The following is a 19,289-nucleotide window of genomic DNA, read 5'->3' on the forward strand; positions in this document are numbered from 1 at the left end:
AAAGCTTCCTTCACCGCCAGCCACTTTTCTCCCTGCCTAAGGTTAGCCCAGGATTTAAAACTGCGCCCCTCTCAGCTGGCGCTGAGACATTAATTGGGGAACCGCAAGTTTCAGCTCAGCGGTATAAATCAGCAGCTGGATTTCACTTGGGGAGAGGGGCAGGACAGAGATTTCAATTCGCCAGATTAAATACAGCGATGTTTAGAGGGGAGGAGTCAAAAGGGTCACTAAACCACTTATGAGTATTTTATAGGTACATAAAGGCTAATATAATCCAACCTCAGAAATTACCGTAAAAACCAAAGGAAATTCAGCTGCTAAAACTCCATGTAAGCGTTACCTTAAGAGCCTGCATTAAACCACATGGGCAAGAGATTTCAGATGGGAAATGTGGGTTGACTCCTCATTCCTACGTGTGAGTGAAACTGTTGGAAACCTGGCTGGCATTTGGCCGTCAACTCTGTCAGGTCCTTGGTAGTCTACAACGTTAAACCCCTGCCTTTGCAGCCTCTTCTATGCTATTGTGTTTGCTTGCACCGATATTGACAGTTTTTAAAAAAAATTATCAAACATTTACTAGGAAAACGTACTGACCGCACACACCCACTTTCAAACTAATTTTTTGTATAGTTTACCTAATTACACTGAGCTACAACTTGTGTGTGTATATGTTTTCAAGTTATGTAAGTGCAGAAAATCCTGAAAATAATATCCAGCCATTCAAAACTGGTAAATCTAAATAATTTAAAGAAAAATTAGTGACAATTTATATATATATAATAAGTCACAGAATACTATGCCCGGAAGGCTTTTTAGACCTGCTTTACAACCTTCCTTCCCACCCCATATATATATAGAGAGAGAGAGAGAGAATGCTAATGCTGCCTGGATTGTGAGTAATTTCCATGTATAGATTTTAAAGTGGGGTTATTTTGGTAATAGTCCCCCATGTTTTCAACCTCATCAGGGCTTGAATCGGGAACGTCTCCTTCTCCTGACTGGGCAACCCGGATCCTTCTGCCCCGTCCCGTGATATTTGTCCATTTTTGTGACAAAATAGGCAGTAAAATGTTAATACTAAAATGTTGATTTATGGCTTTTTAATAACTAGACCCTATGTTATAGTTAACAAGCACGATTGTATGTTACCATTTCTATTACAGACTATATTTTTCAGGATTTATAGCTGACTCATAAGCACATAGTCTCGATTTAAATTGCTATACCAGGAAGCACTTTCTTGCAATTAAGATGTTGTGTTCCAATACAACAGTGAATCAAATACAAGTTAAGGGTTTTTTGTTTCTGTAGTTTACAAAGCTATTGCTGGGCATGTGGTCTTTTGATGCATACAATACTGTGATGCCAGATAATGCTGTGTAAAATTTTTTAAATATATAAACTTTTCCGAAGAGCAGAAATGCTCCATCTATTGTGTCAAGGATTAAGAACTCCCTAAATGCATTGACACAGCAGAGGAGCCACTATGGTTTATCATGCTACTGATCTGTAAATAATGGGTCACTGGAAGATTTTTGAATCAGACCATTCAAATCCTTGCAAATGGTGTGTGGGTGTGTCAAAGCTTGGCACACGGTAGTGGTACTTGAAGCGCCTGACAGTGTCATCCTACAGTTGCACTTTGGGCAGATTTAACTGCAGCATAAGTGGGTTTAAAAAATAGCCATTAGAGCTAATTTTATATGGATGGCAAGATGCTTTACAAAATAAATATCCCTCCCCACAAAGAGGGAGCATGAAACAAAGCTAAAAGGCATTGTATTGAACATAAATTCAGTCTTCTCCTGAACTAAATGGGCCAGAACTTTGTCTAGACCTGTATGTAAATGTTATCTATATGAATTATAAAAGCAAGGGTTGAGGGATTGTAACTTTTTGTTAATGTAGTGTATTTTAGATTCTGGGAATCAGATAATTGGTTTATGCTAACTCCAGCAGTGGCTTCAACCCTACTGGTTTAGAGAAAGTTAAACTCCTCTATACCATGGACAGCTAATCAACTGTGTACTTACAGTATATGGGGGAATAGAATTGTGCCTCTAACAATCTTCACCACTAGAAAAAATCGTACAATACGTACAGGATGAGGCACTGAGATGCAAAGTGTTTTTTAAATATTTATAGTGGCTGGTGGGGTGGTGCACATTTTTATCCTGAGATTCTTTGTACCACAATCCTTGTGTTCTTTGAGCACCTTACTTTACAAAGGTATGGAAATTGGCCTTGTTTTGTAGTGTCCCCCTGCCCCAGCAGCTGTGGAGTGTGAGAATGAATGAGTTAGTGGAATGGAAAGACAGTTTGAGTTCTAAGGAGTAACTTTAAGCTTACACCGGTGTTTTCTAATGTTTGCAAACTAGGGCATTTTCTGTCACTTGTGTTCCACTAGATGTTTCCTTAATATGAATTAACAGCAATAGATTTTGGACTCCTTTTTTTTTTTATTTGAACTTTGTGGCATTATTTGCAATGGCAGTGGTACAGACCGGCTCAGGAACCATTGAAACAGATGTCTTCAAGTAAAAACTAAATTTTTTGATTTATAGCTACATTTTGTGAATGCAAAAAAAAAACCCACTATAAAAATAAATTTACATTTTGTAAATAAAAGCAAATATAGTGCCCTTTGGCTTAACCAAAAGAAAAAAAACAAACAGCCTATTGGGTATCAACCAACATTATCCACATTTGACATAAATAGAAAATATAAGTTAGTATAACTCTTAAAAAAAATTTGTACAAATATACATTTTTTTTTTTTTTGCACTGAGAGATCAGCAAAGGTTAAACATTTCATATAAATGACTTTAAAGCTTTACACTTCTGGCCAGTGTACTCACATTAGGCATAATACATTTATATATAAAACGCAATACATTGCACAGTTGTAAATTAACACTGCTCCGTCCGTGGCTGTAGTCAGAGCTACTCTCACTACATGCAGTTCCTTGTGTGGGAGAGGGTGTAGGGAGCCCAGATCTTAATCCTCCTTGCTCCAGCTCCCTTGAGAGTTGCCCCTTGCCGAAGCGTGGGCAGAACAGCCGCTGGGCTCCGCGCCTCCAGAGACGAAGCAAAATCTCCCTTAGGGTGTCATAGTGCAAAATCTGAGGAGAAAAGGGGGGAAGGGAAGCGAAGCAGCCCTATGAATTTCAGGAACATCCCCTGAAAGTAACCGCGACTGCTGCTCCCAGCAGCCACAGACAGAGCCCCCGGCGGCCACAAAGTAACTCAGCCGACCCCGCCCCATCTGCCCCTCCATCTCGGCGAATGAGTCAGCGAAACCAGCTCCTTCCCAGCTCACCCATCAGCGGGGAGGGGCTTGCACAAGGGCGGGGCGGCCCCGGCTCCCCCCGGGGAAGTGGCTTCCCGTGTGCGTTGGCAGAGCGGGGCGGCAGCCTGGCCCGCCTTCCAAGGGGACCCGCCCCCCAGCTTTTGGTGAGAGTCAGGCCCCGCTCCTGGGTTGGCGGCGCGCACGCCCCGCGGAGAGGCGGTCCGTGGGGCCCCGCTGCGCAGCGCCAGGCCGGACACGGCCCTCGCCCCAGGCCCGGCCCAGCAGCACCCTCCCGAGGCCCGCCCCGCCGCTGGGCAGCCGCAGCCGCAGCAGCCCTCCTCCTCCTCCTCCTCCCGCCGCGGCTGGGTTTTGTGGCTCGGGAGGCCGCCCGCCGGGGGCTGGCTCTGGTCTCCGGGGAGGGCGCTCACCTGGTTCACCGCAGCCGCTTCCGGGGCGTCTGCTCGGCGGGCACGGCGGGCGCTGAGGCGGGACACCCGCCGGGATGGTCGCAGGCCGCTTTGGAGTCCCCCGGCCTTTTCCGCTTGACAAAGAAATCTAGGGACCCAAGGCAGGAGCGAGGCGTTACACACACCCACGCACCCCGGCCGCCGCCGCCGCCTCCCCCAGGGGCGGCCCCCGCGGCGGGGAGGGACGGACGGACGGACGGACACACGAACGTGCTCCCGCAGCAGCCGGGCCCCGCCCTGCCCGGGCCCCCGCATAACAGTGCGCACGGGAGGCCTGGCGGCTCTTGACTCCCCCTCTCTGCCTCGGGGGAGGGTTGCAGCTGGGTCGGGTTTGTTTACTTCGCCGGCCCGCAGCGCGCAATGTGCTGTGTAAGCGTTTCCCCGGCCCCGGCGAGCTGCGCCGCGAGCCTTTTCGCGGAGCGAGCGAAGCCCGGGGCCCTTTAAACCCCAGGGGCAGGCAGGGGGATTGAAGCGCAGAGAGCCCGACACGGGGGAGGGTTGCGCCCGTGCCGTGCGCGGGGCATGCCCCAGCCTTACCTGTGATGTGGGCTGCGCTGGAGGACGAGACCCTTTTGAGCGCCGCTGGCGCGCAGGGTGCGGGTTTGATTGTAATCCCTGAGTAGTTGTTGAGCTGATCGGATCGGTTCTCCTGGTTGAGCCGCTCTTTACCCCCCGCGATAGTGCTTTCCAGGGCTGCCGTCTTACCCTGGGGGCTGGGGGAGGAGGACGCGGACACCACCAGCTCCTGGTGAGGGTCCCTGGGGTTAACCCCCGCGGGAGTGTCCATGCCCCCCAGAGGTGGCTTGGACCTGACCAGCAGCACCGGGAAGCGGCACCTCCCGACCTGCAGCGTCTCCCGGTAGAAAGCGGGCACCGAGCCTCCCTCCACCTCTTCCCACTGCAGCCTGCCCGGGCCGTCCAGCGGGGTGTCGGTCTGGAAGTTGTAGTCCCACCGCCTCTGGTCATCCTCGCTGATCTCCCGTAGTTTGCTCTTCAGCTCCCGGCTCAGCTCTTCGTGATCCACGGGGCCAAAGAGGTTCCGGCAGACCCCCGTGCGGGCGTGCAAGGGGAAAGTCCTGCGGGCGGCCAAGCGCTCCAGAGCCGAGGCGCTGGAGAGGTGCACGTTGGACATGATGGTCCTGCTGCTTCGCCCAGGGAAGGCAGGGACCCAAACGTGGTGCTCCTGGGGAGAAAGGGGCTGTGATTTCCACCCGTCCCCGCTCGATGGGCAGCCAGCGCAACCAGCCTGGAACCTCGGCAGTCTGCTGGTGAGCCTGGGGCTGCCTCGCTTTTAAAGCCCTCACCAAGTTAGAGCAAAACATCTATTAGCATAATAGTATTTCTCTTTAATAACACTGCTGCCATTGGTGGAGGCTCCACTGTCCCCTTGGGTGTAATACCTCGATCTCCGCTCCCCATTGGCTGAAGGAGAAACGGTGGCCGGGCGCCAAAAGTGGCAAGATCCCTGCCATTGGTCAGCAGGACCTGTCAGTCTGAGTTATATAGTGGCGATTGTGGGGGGCGGGGGTTGAGATTTAAAGAGAAGGGAGGTTGAGTAACGTGATACCCAGCCTGCAAACAGGTCCCTGCCCCCTTTGTTTGCAGGCAGCGGTGGCTGGTGCTGCTGCTGCTGTGTGATTGCTTTTTTTTTTTTTTTTTTACATTTAGGAGCCAGTCACAGAATGGAGTCGCTGGGTTTCCGGAGGGAGACGCTTAGATTTGTTTAATTTGGGCTTTTTAAAAAGGCAAGTGGGTTTAAAAGAAAAGGGTTTGAAGAAATCTATATGGCAGTGTGATGGACAAAAAGTTGTCAGGAAAAACTAGTACAAAACAAAGCTTGATGTATGTAGATTTCAAAACAAGGGAAAGGATGTTTTTTTAAAAGGCTTTTTTTTATAGTCACTTGGAAGTAATAAGTTACTAGATATGTTTTTGCTTTACAGAGTAGAAGCATTGCATATGAAAACCACAGCTTTTTTGCCTGTCTTAACTTTAAAACCCATATAATACACACACGTTTGTGTGCTGTAGATGAGCTAATCTTACTATTGTGTTGCCAGGAATCAGCTGACTTGTCCTTTACATTTTCTGCCGATCGTTGCAATCATTGCTTTTTGTTGTGATGGGGGAGGGGAAGAGAATCTTACAAGGTGCTCCGACCAGAATGGGCTTTCTTTAATGCTCCTCTGCACAGAAGCAAACAAGGGAAAAGATCAACTTTACAGTGGTTTGGAGGTTAGGGAGCACTCTTCTCACTCCTACACATTGCTACTGCATCTGTGAAGCCTGTGCTTTTGACTGGCTCAGGGGTGGCCAACCTGAGCCTGAGAAGGAGCCAGAATGTACCAGTGTACATTGCCAGAGCCACAGTAATACATCAGCAGCCCCCCCCCATCAGCTCCCCCACCCCTGCTCCCAGCACCTCCCACCCACCCACCAGCAGCCCTGCTGATCAGCACCTCCCCCTCCCTCCCTGCAAGTCCGGATCAGCTGCAGGAGGCTCAGGGGAGGGGGCAGGAAGGGGTGGAGTGGGGGCAGGGCCTGTGGCAGAGCCAGGGGTTGAGCAGTGAGCACCCTCTGGCACATTGGAAAGTTGGTTCCTGTAGCTCCAGCCCGGGAGTCGGTGCCTGTACAAGGAGCCGCGTATTAACTTCTGAAGAGCCGCATGTGGCTCCAGAGCCACAGGTTGGCCACCCCTGGACTGGCTCATCTTTTTTTGCTGCTTTCATAAGAAGAGTGAGGAGGATGAATGTTTAATTGCATGTGAATGTGGTGTTTGTGAAAAGTGTCCATTTGAGTGAGCAATGGAGACTTGAAGTCCTGTCTCTATCCAGCAAACAGGTACAGAGCAGGAAGCAGTTAACTGTTGCCTCTCCACCCTGATAAGGGGGAGCATTCTTCTTAATGTGGCAGAAGATGATTCAGTTTCCATGTGCCCTAGACCACTGGAGAGCTGATGATCAGTACTGAGTTGGGCCAGACTGGAAATGGAAAACTAGAGGTGAAAGGCTCTGCATCTCATTATCAGTTCCAAGAGCCAGGCAGTGCCCTTGAGCAGAAGGAAAACCTTTTCTTTTAAACATTTTTCTACCCTTTAATCCCCACTGCTGTGAAGCAGCGGGCCTCAGATCAGCCATTGAGGCCACTGGGTTCCAAAGCCTTAGCAGTGAGGACGTTAGCCACATGGAGGGTGAGCAGACAGTGAGGTCATTGGTGGGTAATGCCTCCAGTGTCACTTTGAATGTGGAGACAGTTCTCAGATTGTCAGATGTCAAGGCAAGGCATAGAGGCCACTCATTGCCATATCTCTAGTGTTACATGATATCTGCATCCATAAGGAGAGGCTGGAAATGTCTGTTGGCCTCACTCAAGTCCCTAGACTCCTATGTAAAGAGAAATATTCAACATCCAAGTCCACTAAGGGTAACAGATGTGATTTGAGCAGCACAGAGCCTGCCAAGGACATATGCAATGCTCCTCCTCAGGCTGAGGAGTAAAAGGAGGCTAAAGGCAATTTTGACCCCTTGAATTCAACATTTTCTGATAACCAAGGGACTGGCAACCCTGCTTAGTGATAAAAGTCAGCAGTTGTTTAACGTAAAGAAGCTAAAACAATTAAAGTCTTCAGACTGAAGACCCCTAATATCCATGTAGCAACTTTCTTTACTATTTGGTTGTGCTAGTAGGTAATGTTGTCAGATGAAGACACAGATGACCTTTCCAGGACAATATAGGAATCATACAGGAACATGACCAACTCATGGTACATATGGATCAGTCCTGTTAGGATCACAGGAAGGGTAGGATAGTTCCCATAAGGGATACAAAGGTAATTTTTAAAAGATGTCTGAAGAGTTATGGCCTTGTCAGATATGCTTGGATGCTTAAGTAAACGAGTGAAACTAGCCAGCAGTAGTATTGGAGGAAATGTTACTTCATGGGTTTTTCCTCATTGAAGTAGACTCCAAGAAGACCGTATTCCATTTGGAAGATGGTCTGCAGGCCAAAGAGAAGCTGTTCAATGAACAGTTCATACAAAGGCTATCTTGGTTCATTGGCACGAACAGTTCACCTCATTAGACAACATCGAAGCGTCAGAAAGGTTTTTGATAGGGAAGAAAGAAGCAGAGGTTGCTCACCAGCAAGGCCTTCAGTGGCAACAGATGAACCCAATATTATTTCCCTTTCCTTAGCAACCTTTCAGGGGAGCTTCATGAATGGGTTGATTGAAGCCAGTTCAGCCTCAGCCTACAGATGAGCATTATATGGGTATCCTTTTCATCATTAGTCCACTGGCAAAAAGGGGCAGGATTCATTCTCCCCCTCCTTCTCCTGCACCCCCAAGACTTGAAAAAAAACTTATCAGTGATTTATGAGCCCTGCAGACAGTAACCAATCTGCAGATCTTGTTCTCAGAAACCCTGCACCAGAATTTTTCCTTGCACTTAGTTTCACTAAGGCAGAAGCTAGTTTGCTCTACAGCGAGAGAGGTACATTCAGCAGGTGCTGCCTCCATTATAAACCTTTCTCAGCAACCTGTTTCTGCTTGGAAAGAAAACAGGATCATCTGACAGAATTACATATTCTGGTGGCACTTTAGAGACTAACCAATTTATTTGAGCATAAGCTTTCGTGAGCTACAGCTCACTTCATCGGATGTTTTTGCAGATACAGCCTAACACGGCTGCTACTCTGAAACCTGTCATGTACTGGTGGTGACCTATGTCAAGGGTAAGGATTCTTTCCCAAGGAAATTAGTTGGTGTGCTTCATTCTAAAAGACCTATGCCTGGTATTTCTGAGTGAAGTACGCTCTGAAGTTATTACAATCCAGCAGAGACAACAAAGGCAAGTAGTTCACTTTCTATAATTCTTTCTAATATTAGCCTTTTGGTGCTTCACCAAAAAAAAAAAAAAAGAAAAATCATAAAAGTGATGATGGTAGCCTGGGGTTGCACAGTGTATTTGCACAGATAAGGAACATTTTAAGTGGTGTTGTAAGTTACCTAAGTACTAGAGGCTTAGTTATAATTTACAAGCAGTCTCTCCTTATGCATTTCCAGAATGTAGTGTTTCGGAATGGGATAGTATCCCTTTAAATAGTTTGTGAGACCTCTAGAGGTCTCTGTGTTCTATATTTTAAAAACCAGCCACAGCAGCACGATGTATAAGTAACTAGACCTTCTGTATATTTAGTAAACATGATATTTGGAACCCCACTGTGTCTGTATGATTTCTACATATTACTTTGTTGTGCGAAGAGCAAAAGACAACACTGGAGTTAACATTTCTGGGCTTGTTGATTCCTCCCAAGGACTGCTAAGACTTCTGTCTTCCAAGGTGTGAAAAATAAGGAAACAATGAGAAGCGTGTTGCATATGGATTTGGTGTCAGAGAGAGAGATTACCAGATTCCTAGGCCTTCTCTCTGCTTCTGTCCAATCTTCCCAGGCTGCCTGTACCATCTTGAAGTTGGAAAGGGGTGTTTGGGTCAATTGGATAAAGTACAGGGAGAAAAATTCCTCTATTTCAGTGGTTCTCAAACTAGGGCCACCCCTTCTTCGGGGAAAGCCCCTGGCAGGATGGGCCGGTTTGTTTACCTGCTGCGTCCACGGGTTTGGCCGATCGTGACTCCCACTGGCCGTGGTTCGCCGCTCCAGACCAGTGGGGGCTGCGGGAAGCAGTGCAGACCAAGGGATGTGCTGGCCACCCTTCCTGCAGCCCCCATTGGCCTGGAGCGGTAAACCGTGGCCAGTGAGAGCCGCGATCGGCCGAACCTGTGGACGCGGCAGGTAAACAAACCGGCCCGGCCTGCCAGGGGCTTTCCGTGAACAAGCGGCAGCCCTAGTTTGAGAACCACTGCTCTATTTCTTCAGACCAGAGAAGATCTCGAGCAGTGCTGACAACTACATATTCAGACTTGGAATAAGGAGGTGATATTCCAGTCAGTCCAAGACAGGGGTCTTGGAGGGAACCCAGAGGACCGTGCTAGAACTCTTAGCAGATTCATTCAACAGTGTGATGGGAGAGGGCTGTAACTCCGTTGTTGTTTTCTGTGCCCAAGGTTTCATACAGCTGAAGGAATCACCACACACTGTGCAGACAACCATTCATGGCATTTAGAAGATCTGGGAATTTTCTCTCAAAACCCAAATTTCAGCCAACATAGAAAACGTTCCAGGGTTATCTAACACAGTAGTGATTTACATGTTACTTCGGGGATGCTGATATTTACACCCATGAAGGGAAAGTGTATTCATCGATTGCCCAATGTTTGGGCCTGTGGGGGCAGTCTCTTCACCTTCCATTTCACCTGTCGGCTGAAACAATTGTATGGCTGGAGTCCAGATCCAGTGGCTCTGGGGGTGGATGCACACCTGCAATAAGACAGTTACCTTCCCTAACCCTGCTCCTCACATCCCTTTGTCATGTTGTCTTGCATTATGACACTCTCATTACCCACATGTATCCACATTATCCACATTAATGGAGAACATCCTGGCATGACCTGACACACCCTTGCTTTTCTCATGAAAGTAAATTTAGTTTGCTGAATTCATAGACTGTAAGGCCAGAAAGCATGATGATGAGCATCTAGCCCAGTGATTCTCAAAGAGGAATACACATATCCCTGGGGGTATGCAGAGGTCTTCCTGGGGTACATCACTCATTTAGATAGTTGCCTAGTTTTACAACAGGCTACATAAAAGGCACTAGCAAAGTCAGTACAAACTAAAATTTCATACAGACAATGACTTGTTTGTACTGCTCTTTCTGCGATACACTGAAATGTCAGTACAGTACAATATTTATATTCCAATTGATTTATAATTATATGGTAAAAATGAGGAAGTCAACAATTTTTCAGTAATCGTGGGCTCTGACACTTTTGTATTTTTATGTCTGATTTTGTAAGCAAGTAGTTTTTAAGTGAGGTGAAACTTGGGGGTACGCAAGACAAATCAGACTCCTGAAAGGTAGTCTGGAAAGGTTGATCTACTCTAATTGTTTGTATAACATAGGCCATAGAATTTTACCCAGAAATTTCCTGCTATTAAGCCCTTCAATTTTGGTTGAACCACAGCATCTCATTTAGAAATTTCTAGTCTCTCTGTTTCAGGAGAAGAAAGTATTCATAATACTTAGAATAATTAAAGTGCAGTGATGGTCTGAACAACATCTAGGCAGGAATGGCACATTTTTACCACAAAGACCTGCACCCTGCGTGTATTCAGAGTCATAAACTGTGTATTTATGGGGACAAAAATACTTTTTTAAACTGGCTTTTACTTCTGTTAGCTGTGTTGGCTCTGGAGGGCTATGGGAGAGAGAGCTAGACTCTTTTCTGCCTCATGCATCAAAACAGTTGTGAATACATAACTTTTGTTACTTATGACTATTTCTGAGTGAGAGAGAACCCAGTTTGTCAGAACCCATGTTGAGTTTTCTGGGCTGGCAGTTAGGGGAAAAAACTCTTTACATTGTAAATCAAGGAAAATTGATGAGAAGTCATTAAGACAACAAATATAGAACACAGACCCTGTTATTTTAACAGTCGCTTTTTGTTACTAAACTGCACTTTAACCTCCTCAGTGGCCATTTTGACAGTATATTTGTATAAGTAAGATGAACAGATCCCTATGATATATTGTCACAAAACAACCAACCAGTCTTCCTCCTTGTGAAGATTCCAAAAGTAGTCATCTTAGGCATGAATGGTTTAGTTCTGGAGGCACAGTCAAATAAACAAGCAAGTCTTTAGACTGTCAAGTTTAACAGTATGTCTATGCAGCAAAGAAAAATCCAGGGCTGGCACGTGCCAGCTGAGCTGGGCTTGTGGGGTACAGGCTGCAGGGCTATTTCATTGCTGTGTAGACTTCTTGACTCAGGATGCAGCCTGTAAGGTGGGAGGGTCCCAGAGCTTGGGCTCCAGTCCAAGCCCAGAAGCCTACAAGCAATGAAACACTCAGCATGAGCCTGAGTTGGCTGTTTTCCTTTGCCATGTAGACATACCCTAAAATGCTTATGCTTCAAGCTACTTGTCAAGGGTCCCTATTATGTGTAAAGTTACTGTATTTATCCAAAATGCATTGTATACGAAAACTCCAAATATGAAATAACCTGACACACAATACTTTAATTTAAAATAATTATATCAGCTAATGGAATAATAAATATTAGTTGTTTGTCTATCATATACTTTTTTAGCACTATGCATACATACAGGAATAATTTGCAGTTATACATTTACATCAATAACATTTCATTGTACCCCTCTGTCTTTCTTGTCCTGCTTAAAGAAACCAGGCAAAACCAAAGTTCAAATACAAGTAAAATATTTCGTAGACGTGGTCAAAAACTTTTCATCAAAGGTTTTTTGAACAAAAAGATGCATTTGGAATTATACAAAACCTTTCATACTCAAAACTTTCTGATTTTGTGATGAAACAATTAAAAATTGAATTATTTTGATTTGAGTTATATGGAATCAAAACAAAAACATTTTAGTTTGGTTTTAAAGTGGGGGAGGAGGAAAACCCACCTTTCCTTTTTGATGCCGTTAGATTTGAATTGACCCATTTTGTTTGTTTCAGATTGCTTTGTTGAAAAATTGGAAAATTTCATGGAAAAAATTCAAGCCTGATGAAGTTTTTCATTTTATTTAAAAAAAAAAAAAATTATGGCAAATGATTTCCTTTTAAGGTCAGCCCTGATATTTAATCCTATTGGAATCCACTGAGAAACCTCTTTGCTCTTTATTGTTAACTGGTTAGTTAAGCTGGTTTACGTCATTAGTGGAGAGCAAAGCAGCTAGTGAATCTAGCCTAGTCTGTTGCACAGTCCACTAATGCAGCTTTGGCCTTAGTAGGCTCCCCCTTCTTAGTAATACCTTTTCTTTTAGATTCATGACATTTAATAGATAGGAGTGATTGTTACGTCCAATAATGCTCTTGCAACCTGGCCTGCAGCCATTACCTTAGAATCTTTAATAAGTTCCAGGATTCTCTGTGTAGCTTGTTTTTTTCTGTGTATTCAGCAAACCTTACTGGTATATGTTGTGAATTAGAAAGCATGATAGAAAGTAATAATTTATAAGCAATGCCTCAGACTTGTGGTATGTTTACTATGGAAGACGGCACTTTTTGTTGACTTCCTATGTAGTCATCTTTGACTGGAAATGAAATACTCCATTAATTATTAATTTGGTTCAGTCCTCCATTTGTGTCCTTCCTCACCAAGATGTCACTTTAAAATATACATATATAATTTTTTGAATTCTGTTCAAAGTGGATTTGTTGCTTTTTTCCTACTATCTTCTGGGGTGAAAATAATTGACTCTAACCGTTACTGATCTTTGTCATTCCTCACACTAATCTATTTTCAATTCAAAATCTAAATTCTGATTTTTAATGTTCACTTTGGCCCTCTACTTTTCTTGTACCAAGAAGGTGTTCTTTTTTGGCAGAATTGTAGGATGATCATTTCTTGTTTGGAAGCATATTCTAAAGTTTAAGTAAAACACCATGTTTATGCCAGATGTGCTAATAACTCAAAGTCTTGTGCCAGTTCTGCTGGAGACTTTTCATGTAATCTATTGTGTCAATTAAGCTTCTTCTTATTTATTATATTTCAGGTGTATTTAGACGCTCTAACTGAGATCAGGGCCCCATTTTGCTACTCATTATAAATTCTTATAGTGAGAGACAGTGCCTGCTTACAGAGCAAATAGACAACACAAGCAAAGGGTAGGAGTGGAAACATAGGTGAAGTGACATGCCAAAGCACTCACAGCAAGTCAGTGGCAGGGCTAGGAATAGACTCCAGGGCTCCTGGCTGCTAATGCAATGCCCTTCCCATTGGACTATGCTGCCTGCCTTTAAATTATACTCCTGCCAATTCAGCTTAGTGTCCATACAGTTGATTAACATAGACTAATATCTGATAGCTTTTCCTGCCTACCTTTTCAGACATCATGGCTCCCAGTGCCAGTATTTACTAGGAGGTGGGGGATCTTGTTCTGGGAGGTTAGATTCAGCAAATGGCTGCTGCTTCTGGTTTTACATTATTTTTTGACCAGAAGTGTGAGCTCAGAGCAGGGCTTGTAAACTGAGCACGCATGATGTGCTCTGGCTCTGTTCCATCCCAGGCTTATAGTGGGTTCTGACATACTGTCAACTTTTAAAGATATCCTGCACTTGACCTTGTTTAAAAGGGATTTGCTGCTGACAAAAATACTGTCAAATGCAGGAGTAAAATCTCAGCCTGGATTCCAGCACTCTAACTGCCACACTCAAGGAAAACAAAATTTTGGCCTACCTTCCCCACTCCCCGAAACCCCCCTGCCCAAAAAGAAAAAAAAAAGGAGAGAGAGATATGAAGCTTTCTGAGAGGAATGTGTGTGAAGAGGAATCCTGATAAATATTCTGGAGGGCAGAGATGTGCAAGAACTTAAATCAGATATCACAAAAGATCCATTTTATTTTAGTGCCTGGAGTCTGAAGTCCTTTGTTTAGTCACAAAACTAATAAAAAAGTGTAAGCTGTGTGCCGTTTGCATGCAAGGATAGAATTATAGCCACAAGCTGTTTATTTCCCTTGTCAAACAGCATCTATCGGTGTCACCTTCTATCCCGGTCAGGTGGTTTAGATGGGTTATATTATACAGGTGATGACAAAATTTGGTGCCAGGATAGGAGGGGGAACATTCTGTGTGAAGGATTATGGTTAACTGGGCTGTGATGGTAAGTGTCAGGATGTGCTTCATAGCCTTTGTCTTTAGGTAGTTCTAACACAAATTATGTAGCTTTCCTTTGTTACGATATTAATATTATTTATTCATTATTATTGTTTATCATTCCTATCAAAGAATTTGTGCTATGAATTGGTACAAGGAGCCTCCAAGGATTATGTCCCTGTTGTGATTGCTACCAGTGCAGCTGGCAGGAAAGATAGGGAGCAAGTGATCACCTTCCACCCTGCTCTGTTTGTTCTAGCTCAGCGGTTCTCAAACTGTCAGTTGGGACCCCAAAGTGGGTCACAACCCTGTTTTAATGGGGTCACCAGGGCTAGTATTAGACTTGCTGGGGCCTGGGGTCACAGCCCAAGCCCCACCACCTAGGGTCAAAGACAAAGCCCAAGGGTTTCAGCCCTGGGTGGCAAGGCTCAGATTACAGCCCCACTCCACCCCCTGCCTGGGGCAGAAGCCCTTGGCCTTCAGTTTTGGCTCCACCAGGCTTTGGAATTGACACCCCCCCACCCCCTGCCCAGGGCAGCAGGTCTCAGGTGGGCTCAGGCGTCAGTCCCTCGTCCTGGTGTCCTGTAGTAATTTTTGTCGTCAGAAGAAAAGGAGTACTTGTGGCACCTTAGAGACTAACCAATTTATTTGAGCATGAGCTTTCGTGAGCTACAGCTAACACGGCTGTTACTCTGAAACCTGTCGTCAGAAGGGGGTTGCCGTGCAATGAAGTTTGAAAACCCCTGTTCTAGCACCTAGGGTTTACAGAAGCTGCATGTCGACTGGGGGATCGGAGAGCTTCTCCTGCTTGAATCCCCCACACTGAGGCTGAGACGTCTCTGATCACAAAGCTACTTTGAGTGCCTGGACTGGTTCCAGTCGATTTCTGAAGCAGAAAAGAGAAGGGACTGCTCCTCCAGGGCACAGATTTTTTAGAGCCGGTGGATGATGTCATGTATCTGTGGGGCGATGGCGCCCTCTGATGTCCAAAGAACCTTTAAAGGGTATTCTCCTCATATACTGCTCTGAGTAGCTGTGCAGAGTAGAGAGAGGACACTGTAAAAACTCACCTCCAAGTCTCTGTTACAATCCTGACTTTCTCTTCAGACCCCACCTGGCCACAATCAGTTTCACTTTCCTCTCTGTGTCGCGTGGCACCAGATTTGTCTTTGAACACATTTAAATGCAGCCATTTTTATTTGACCAGCACATCTAGAAAGCAAGAGGTGACTTAGAGGTGGAGTTCTGGATGCAAGTTATATTAGCTGTGCTGCAATAAGTTACCCTTTCCCAATGCAACCCTGGCACCGTATCAGCTGGTTGTCAAGAACAGCAAAGGGATACATTTGCTTCACAGTATTTCTAACGCATGCCAAAAGTTCATCTCCGAGACTTGGCAGGCTTCCCTCCAGTGTATTTCCCATCCCTATTCATTCACAGTCAGTGTTCCTCCTGCATATTAGAATTCTGGAGCATCTCCTTGGCTTGTGCAAGAACTTAACATGTACTCCTCTTCCAATCTCTTGTACAATTCCCACCGGTGTCAGCATGTAACTGCTAGAGGATGTCCTTAGATCTCATCAGAGGAGTACATGGATACACTGTAGGTATTGAAAAGGTAAAATTGTATTTTTATGGTCCTGTTGGAGTTGGAAGGGTCACCTCTTAAGCACATAACAAGGAGCCCTTTCTAAGCTAGGGGGAGACAAAGAAGCAAGATAATATTTTAATGACTTATGCTTCAAAAGCAGTTTGAATTTTCTTCGGACTCTGCAAGCACATTCCCTTTTGCCTACAAAGCAAGTCTGGCAATTTTCAGGCCAAGCCATTTACCAAACTAAAGTTTGGGCTGTGGGGTGGTAAAATAGGGTTTTATAATGAAATCTGGTTTAAACCTTAACTAGGTTAAGTTATTGCCTCTTCACAATATATTCTGTAATATATACTGTACATGCATTGGTCTGTTACACACTACAAACTCCAAGTATCTGTCTATTCTGGGAACAGAAACCATGCTCTGTATGTGAGACGTCATGTAAGTTGACCAATTATACCTGCCATCTAAAACAACAACAATTTTTTTAATAAGCCAGCTCAAGTGGTTTCGAACTGGTTCTAAGAAAAGTGAAATTGCCATATTCCTAGTTAAAACAGAGAGGAGAGAGAGGATACTATGAAGCCACAAATAATACTATATTAAACTAATGCGATGAGTCACTGTTTTAAACCCACAAATATTATTTCTGTCTGTCTGTCACACATCTTGGATTAGGCTAAGATGTAAAGGGCTCAGTTTTGAGGTCCTTGGGCCCTATTCAGAAGTGCTGGTGAGTGTAACCCTGATGAGGCATGTATATGTAATGCCTCTCAAGTAGGCAGTGGAATCCAGGAGAAACCTAAGGCTTTGTCTGCCCTAGGAAAATGTTAGACAAATATATGTTTTCTTCCACAGTGGCCCATATTACACATTTCCCCAGCTGTTGTGCGATTTTCTGCACAGCCTGTTGCCAGTGTAAATTTCACGGAAGGCTAACTCCAGGCTTTTAGCCGCTGGACTTCAAATGGGGTTTTTGCCAGAGTAAGAACTACAGGATAAGGCACAAAGATGTAATCATCCCTTCATGCAGACATGAGATGAAAGGCACACGTTCTTGCCACTCTCTTATACAGGACTGCAGGTGCCCTTCTGTTCCACAGAGAGCAGTTTTCCCCACACAAACATACAGAAAGAACCTTTATTCATTGTACCTCTTCTGCAAGTAGTCCCACTGATTCACTTGAGGCAGTTTGAAGAGAAAGGCATGACTCTGTGTGAATAAGGGTGTCAGAATCTGGCCTAGAGTGGACTATAACATCCACAGTAGTCTTTTATAAAGAGAAACACACCTCCCACTGATACTCACACTTTCACTCACACACACACACACGCAATAGCAGATTAAGACGTTTTAAGACGATGTAGTAGAAAGACCTTTAACACAAACTGGATCTTTTATTTCATCATTCAGCATTACTGCACTGAATGTTTTTTAAATAAAAATAAAAGCAAAGATGACCCTATTGAGGTCAATGGCAAAAGTCCCGTAACTTCAATGGGGCCAGGATTCCACCCAAGGATCTTTAGAAAATGGTGGATCTGAATCCAGATCTTTCAGATTGGGCTCTTCTTTAAATAAAAGTGAGACAACTGGTCATTCTTGGTATGCTGGAGCCATAATATAAAACAGCTGAGGTAATTTAAACTGATAGTTGCCTACTCAAAGTGAGTTCTAGTTTGAAAATGATTGTGTAAAAAATAACATCCTGAGGTTCTATGTTTATTATGATTTCCGGATCAAATGTGCTCAGTTTGAAAATATAACTAAATATTTTTCTGACTGCCAGCCCTACAAACGTAAGCTGGATTCTTTCCTTTTATTGCATCATCAACAGTAAGCAAAGGTTCTGCTGGCCAAATTAAAAGCCTCAGAGATATCTATGCAGTTCTGTTGTCTTCATACTATGTTCCCAGTGTCACCTGAGCTGTCAGTGGGTTGGCATGTGTGGTAATGATTGGAATTTAGCAAGCAATTCTATAGATAATGCACATTTGGGAAAAGAATCCAGCTCATTTTCATGGTTGTGCTGGTTCTGCTGGGCTAACAGGAGTGAGAATGACTAAAACTTTATTTTTGTCTTTAAACTCAGCAGCTGAGAATCTGAACAGATGCAAGGAGCTGATCTGTTGAGTAAGGTGGTGTCATTTTTGCAGTGTAGCTGTTCAGACCAGAGTCGTACTTTAAAAGGTTGGTAGTGTTTGCATTTGAGCTCCCTCTTTGAGGCAGCTTAATGAAGCCAATTCTAAGGCTATCTTGAAGGCTGTCAGGAAAGTGAGCTACGTTAATACGTCTTGCACAGCGCTCTTTGCATGCAGCACTCTTTTTGTAGCTAGGTATTTGCAAAAGATGTAGGTCCAGACCTGGTGTTTATGGGTTATTTGTAAAAAGCTAGCACAATTTGGACTGGACTTTGCCAGACTTGTTTAATTTCTGGGAAGTATATAGTACACTACGTTTTGATTTTTATGTCTTTGATATAAAGATTTGTGTTACTGCCAGAAGACGAAAGACGGAATTGCAGATTTAAATGACAACTTTGCTGTATTTGTGTTATTTCCACCCGGTCCATGGTGTAAGAAAGTAAATGAATGCCAAGATGTACTGAAACTGGCAAGTTCAGCCCTAGCATGTGTATGCACCACTCCATTATACCAGCCTAGGATGTGGCCCCGAGAGTTTCCTTGAATTAGGCATTAGTAACAGTAAAAACCTTCCGTAAACAAATATCATAGCAAAAAGCAATTGGCACATCTCAGATATAACTGAATATTCTGAATTACAAGCCCTTCCAGTTGCTGTAGCCAACTTTGTTTGGGGCTAACAAATTCTTTTGCTCAGATCTATTTGAAAGTCCTATGTTGTGTGTGTTTTTGCTACAACACAAATGTTTGAATACTTTTATAACCCACAGTGAGTGAGTGTGGATCTTTTTCACCCTCTAGAGCAGGGGTGAGCAAACTACAGCCTGCGGGCCACATCCATCCCCCCAGCTGATTTAATCCGGCCCTCGAGCTCCTGCTGAGGAGCGGGGTCTAGAGCTTGCCCCACTCCTGCACTCCAGCCGGGGAGTGGGGTGGGAGGGCCGCTCCGTGTGCACATGCTGCTGCTCTGCATGGCTAAAGGAAGCAGTGGCATGTCCCCTCTATGGCTCCTACACGTAGGAGCAGCCAGGGAGCTCCGCACACTGCCTCCGCCCTAAGCGC

General features: G+C 44.7%; 2 protein-coding genes across 6 annotated transcripts in view; one reads left to right on the plus strand and one right to left on the minus strand.

The window, feature by feature from the left end:
* Positions 1 to 1,085: 1,085 nt before the first annotated feature.
* On the minus strand, positions 1,086 to 5,090 carry CDKN1C (cyclin dependent kinase inhibitor 1C). The gene is made up of 3 exons (XM_073347282.2): positions 4,294 to 5,090; positions 3,718 to 3,844; positions 1,086 to 3,122 (listed from the first exon to the last, which is right to left on the minus strand). Exons 1-2 carry the CDS (start codon positions 4,886 to 4,888, stop codon positions 3,723 to 3,725), a joined length of 717 nt encoding a protein of 238 aa, XP_073203383.2. The 5' UTR covers positions 4,889 to 5,090; the 3' UTR covers positions 1,086 to 3,122; positions 3,718 to 3,722.
* Positions 3,264 to 19,289, plus strand: part of SLC67A1 (solute carrier family 67 member 1) — a 141,202-nt gene continuing 125,176 nt past the window's right edge. For 2 of the 5 annotated variants that reach the window (XM_073347274.2, XM_078853174.1), the window contains exon 1: positions 3,369 to 3,453. Coding sequence is in view for 2 of the 5 variants with exons in the window: in XM_073347278.1 (XP_073203379.1) it covers positions 3,286 to 3,453 (168 nt within the window). In the remaining 3 variants the exon portion in view is untranslated. Of the gene's footprint in view, positions 5,025 to 19,289 lie in introns of all 5 variants that reach the window. The other 3 variants (XM_073347278.1, XM_073347279.2, XM_078853172.1) reach the window with 3 other exon arrangements.

The sequence above is a fragment of the Lepidochelys kempii genome, chromosome 6 (assembly GCF_965140285.1).
Source record: "Lepidochelys kempii isolate rLepKem1 chromosome 6, rLepKem1.hap1, whole genome shotgun sequence".
Classification (NCBI taxonomy): Eukaryota; Metazoa; Chordata; order Testudines; family Cheloniidae; genus Lepidochelys; species Lepidochelys kempii.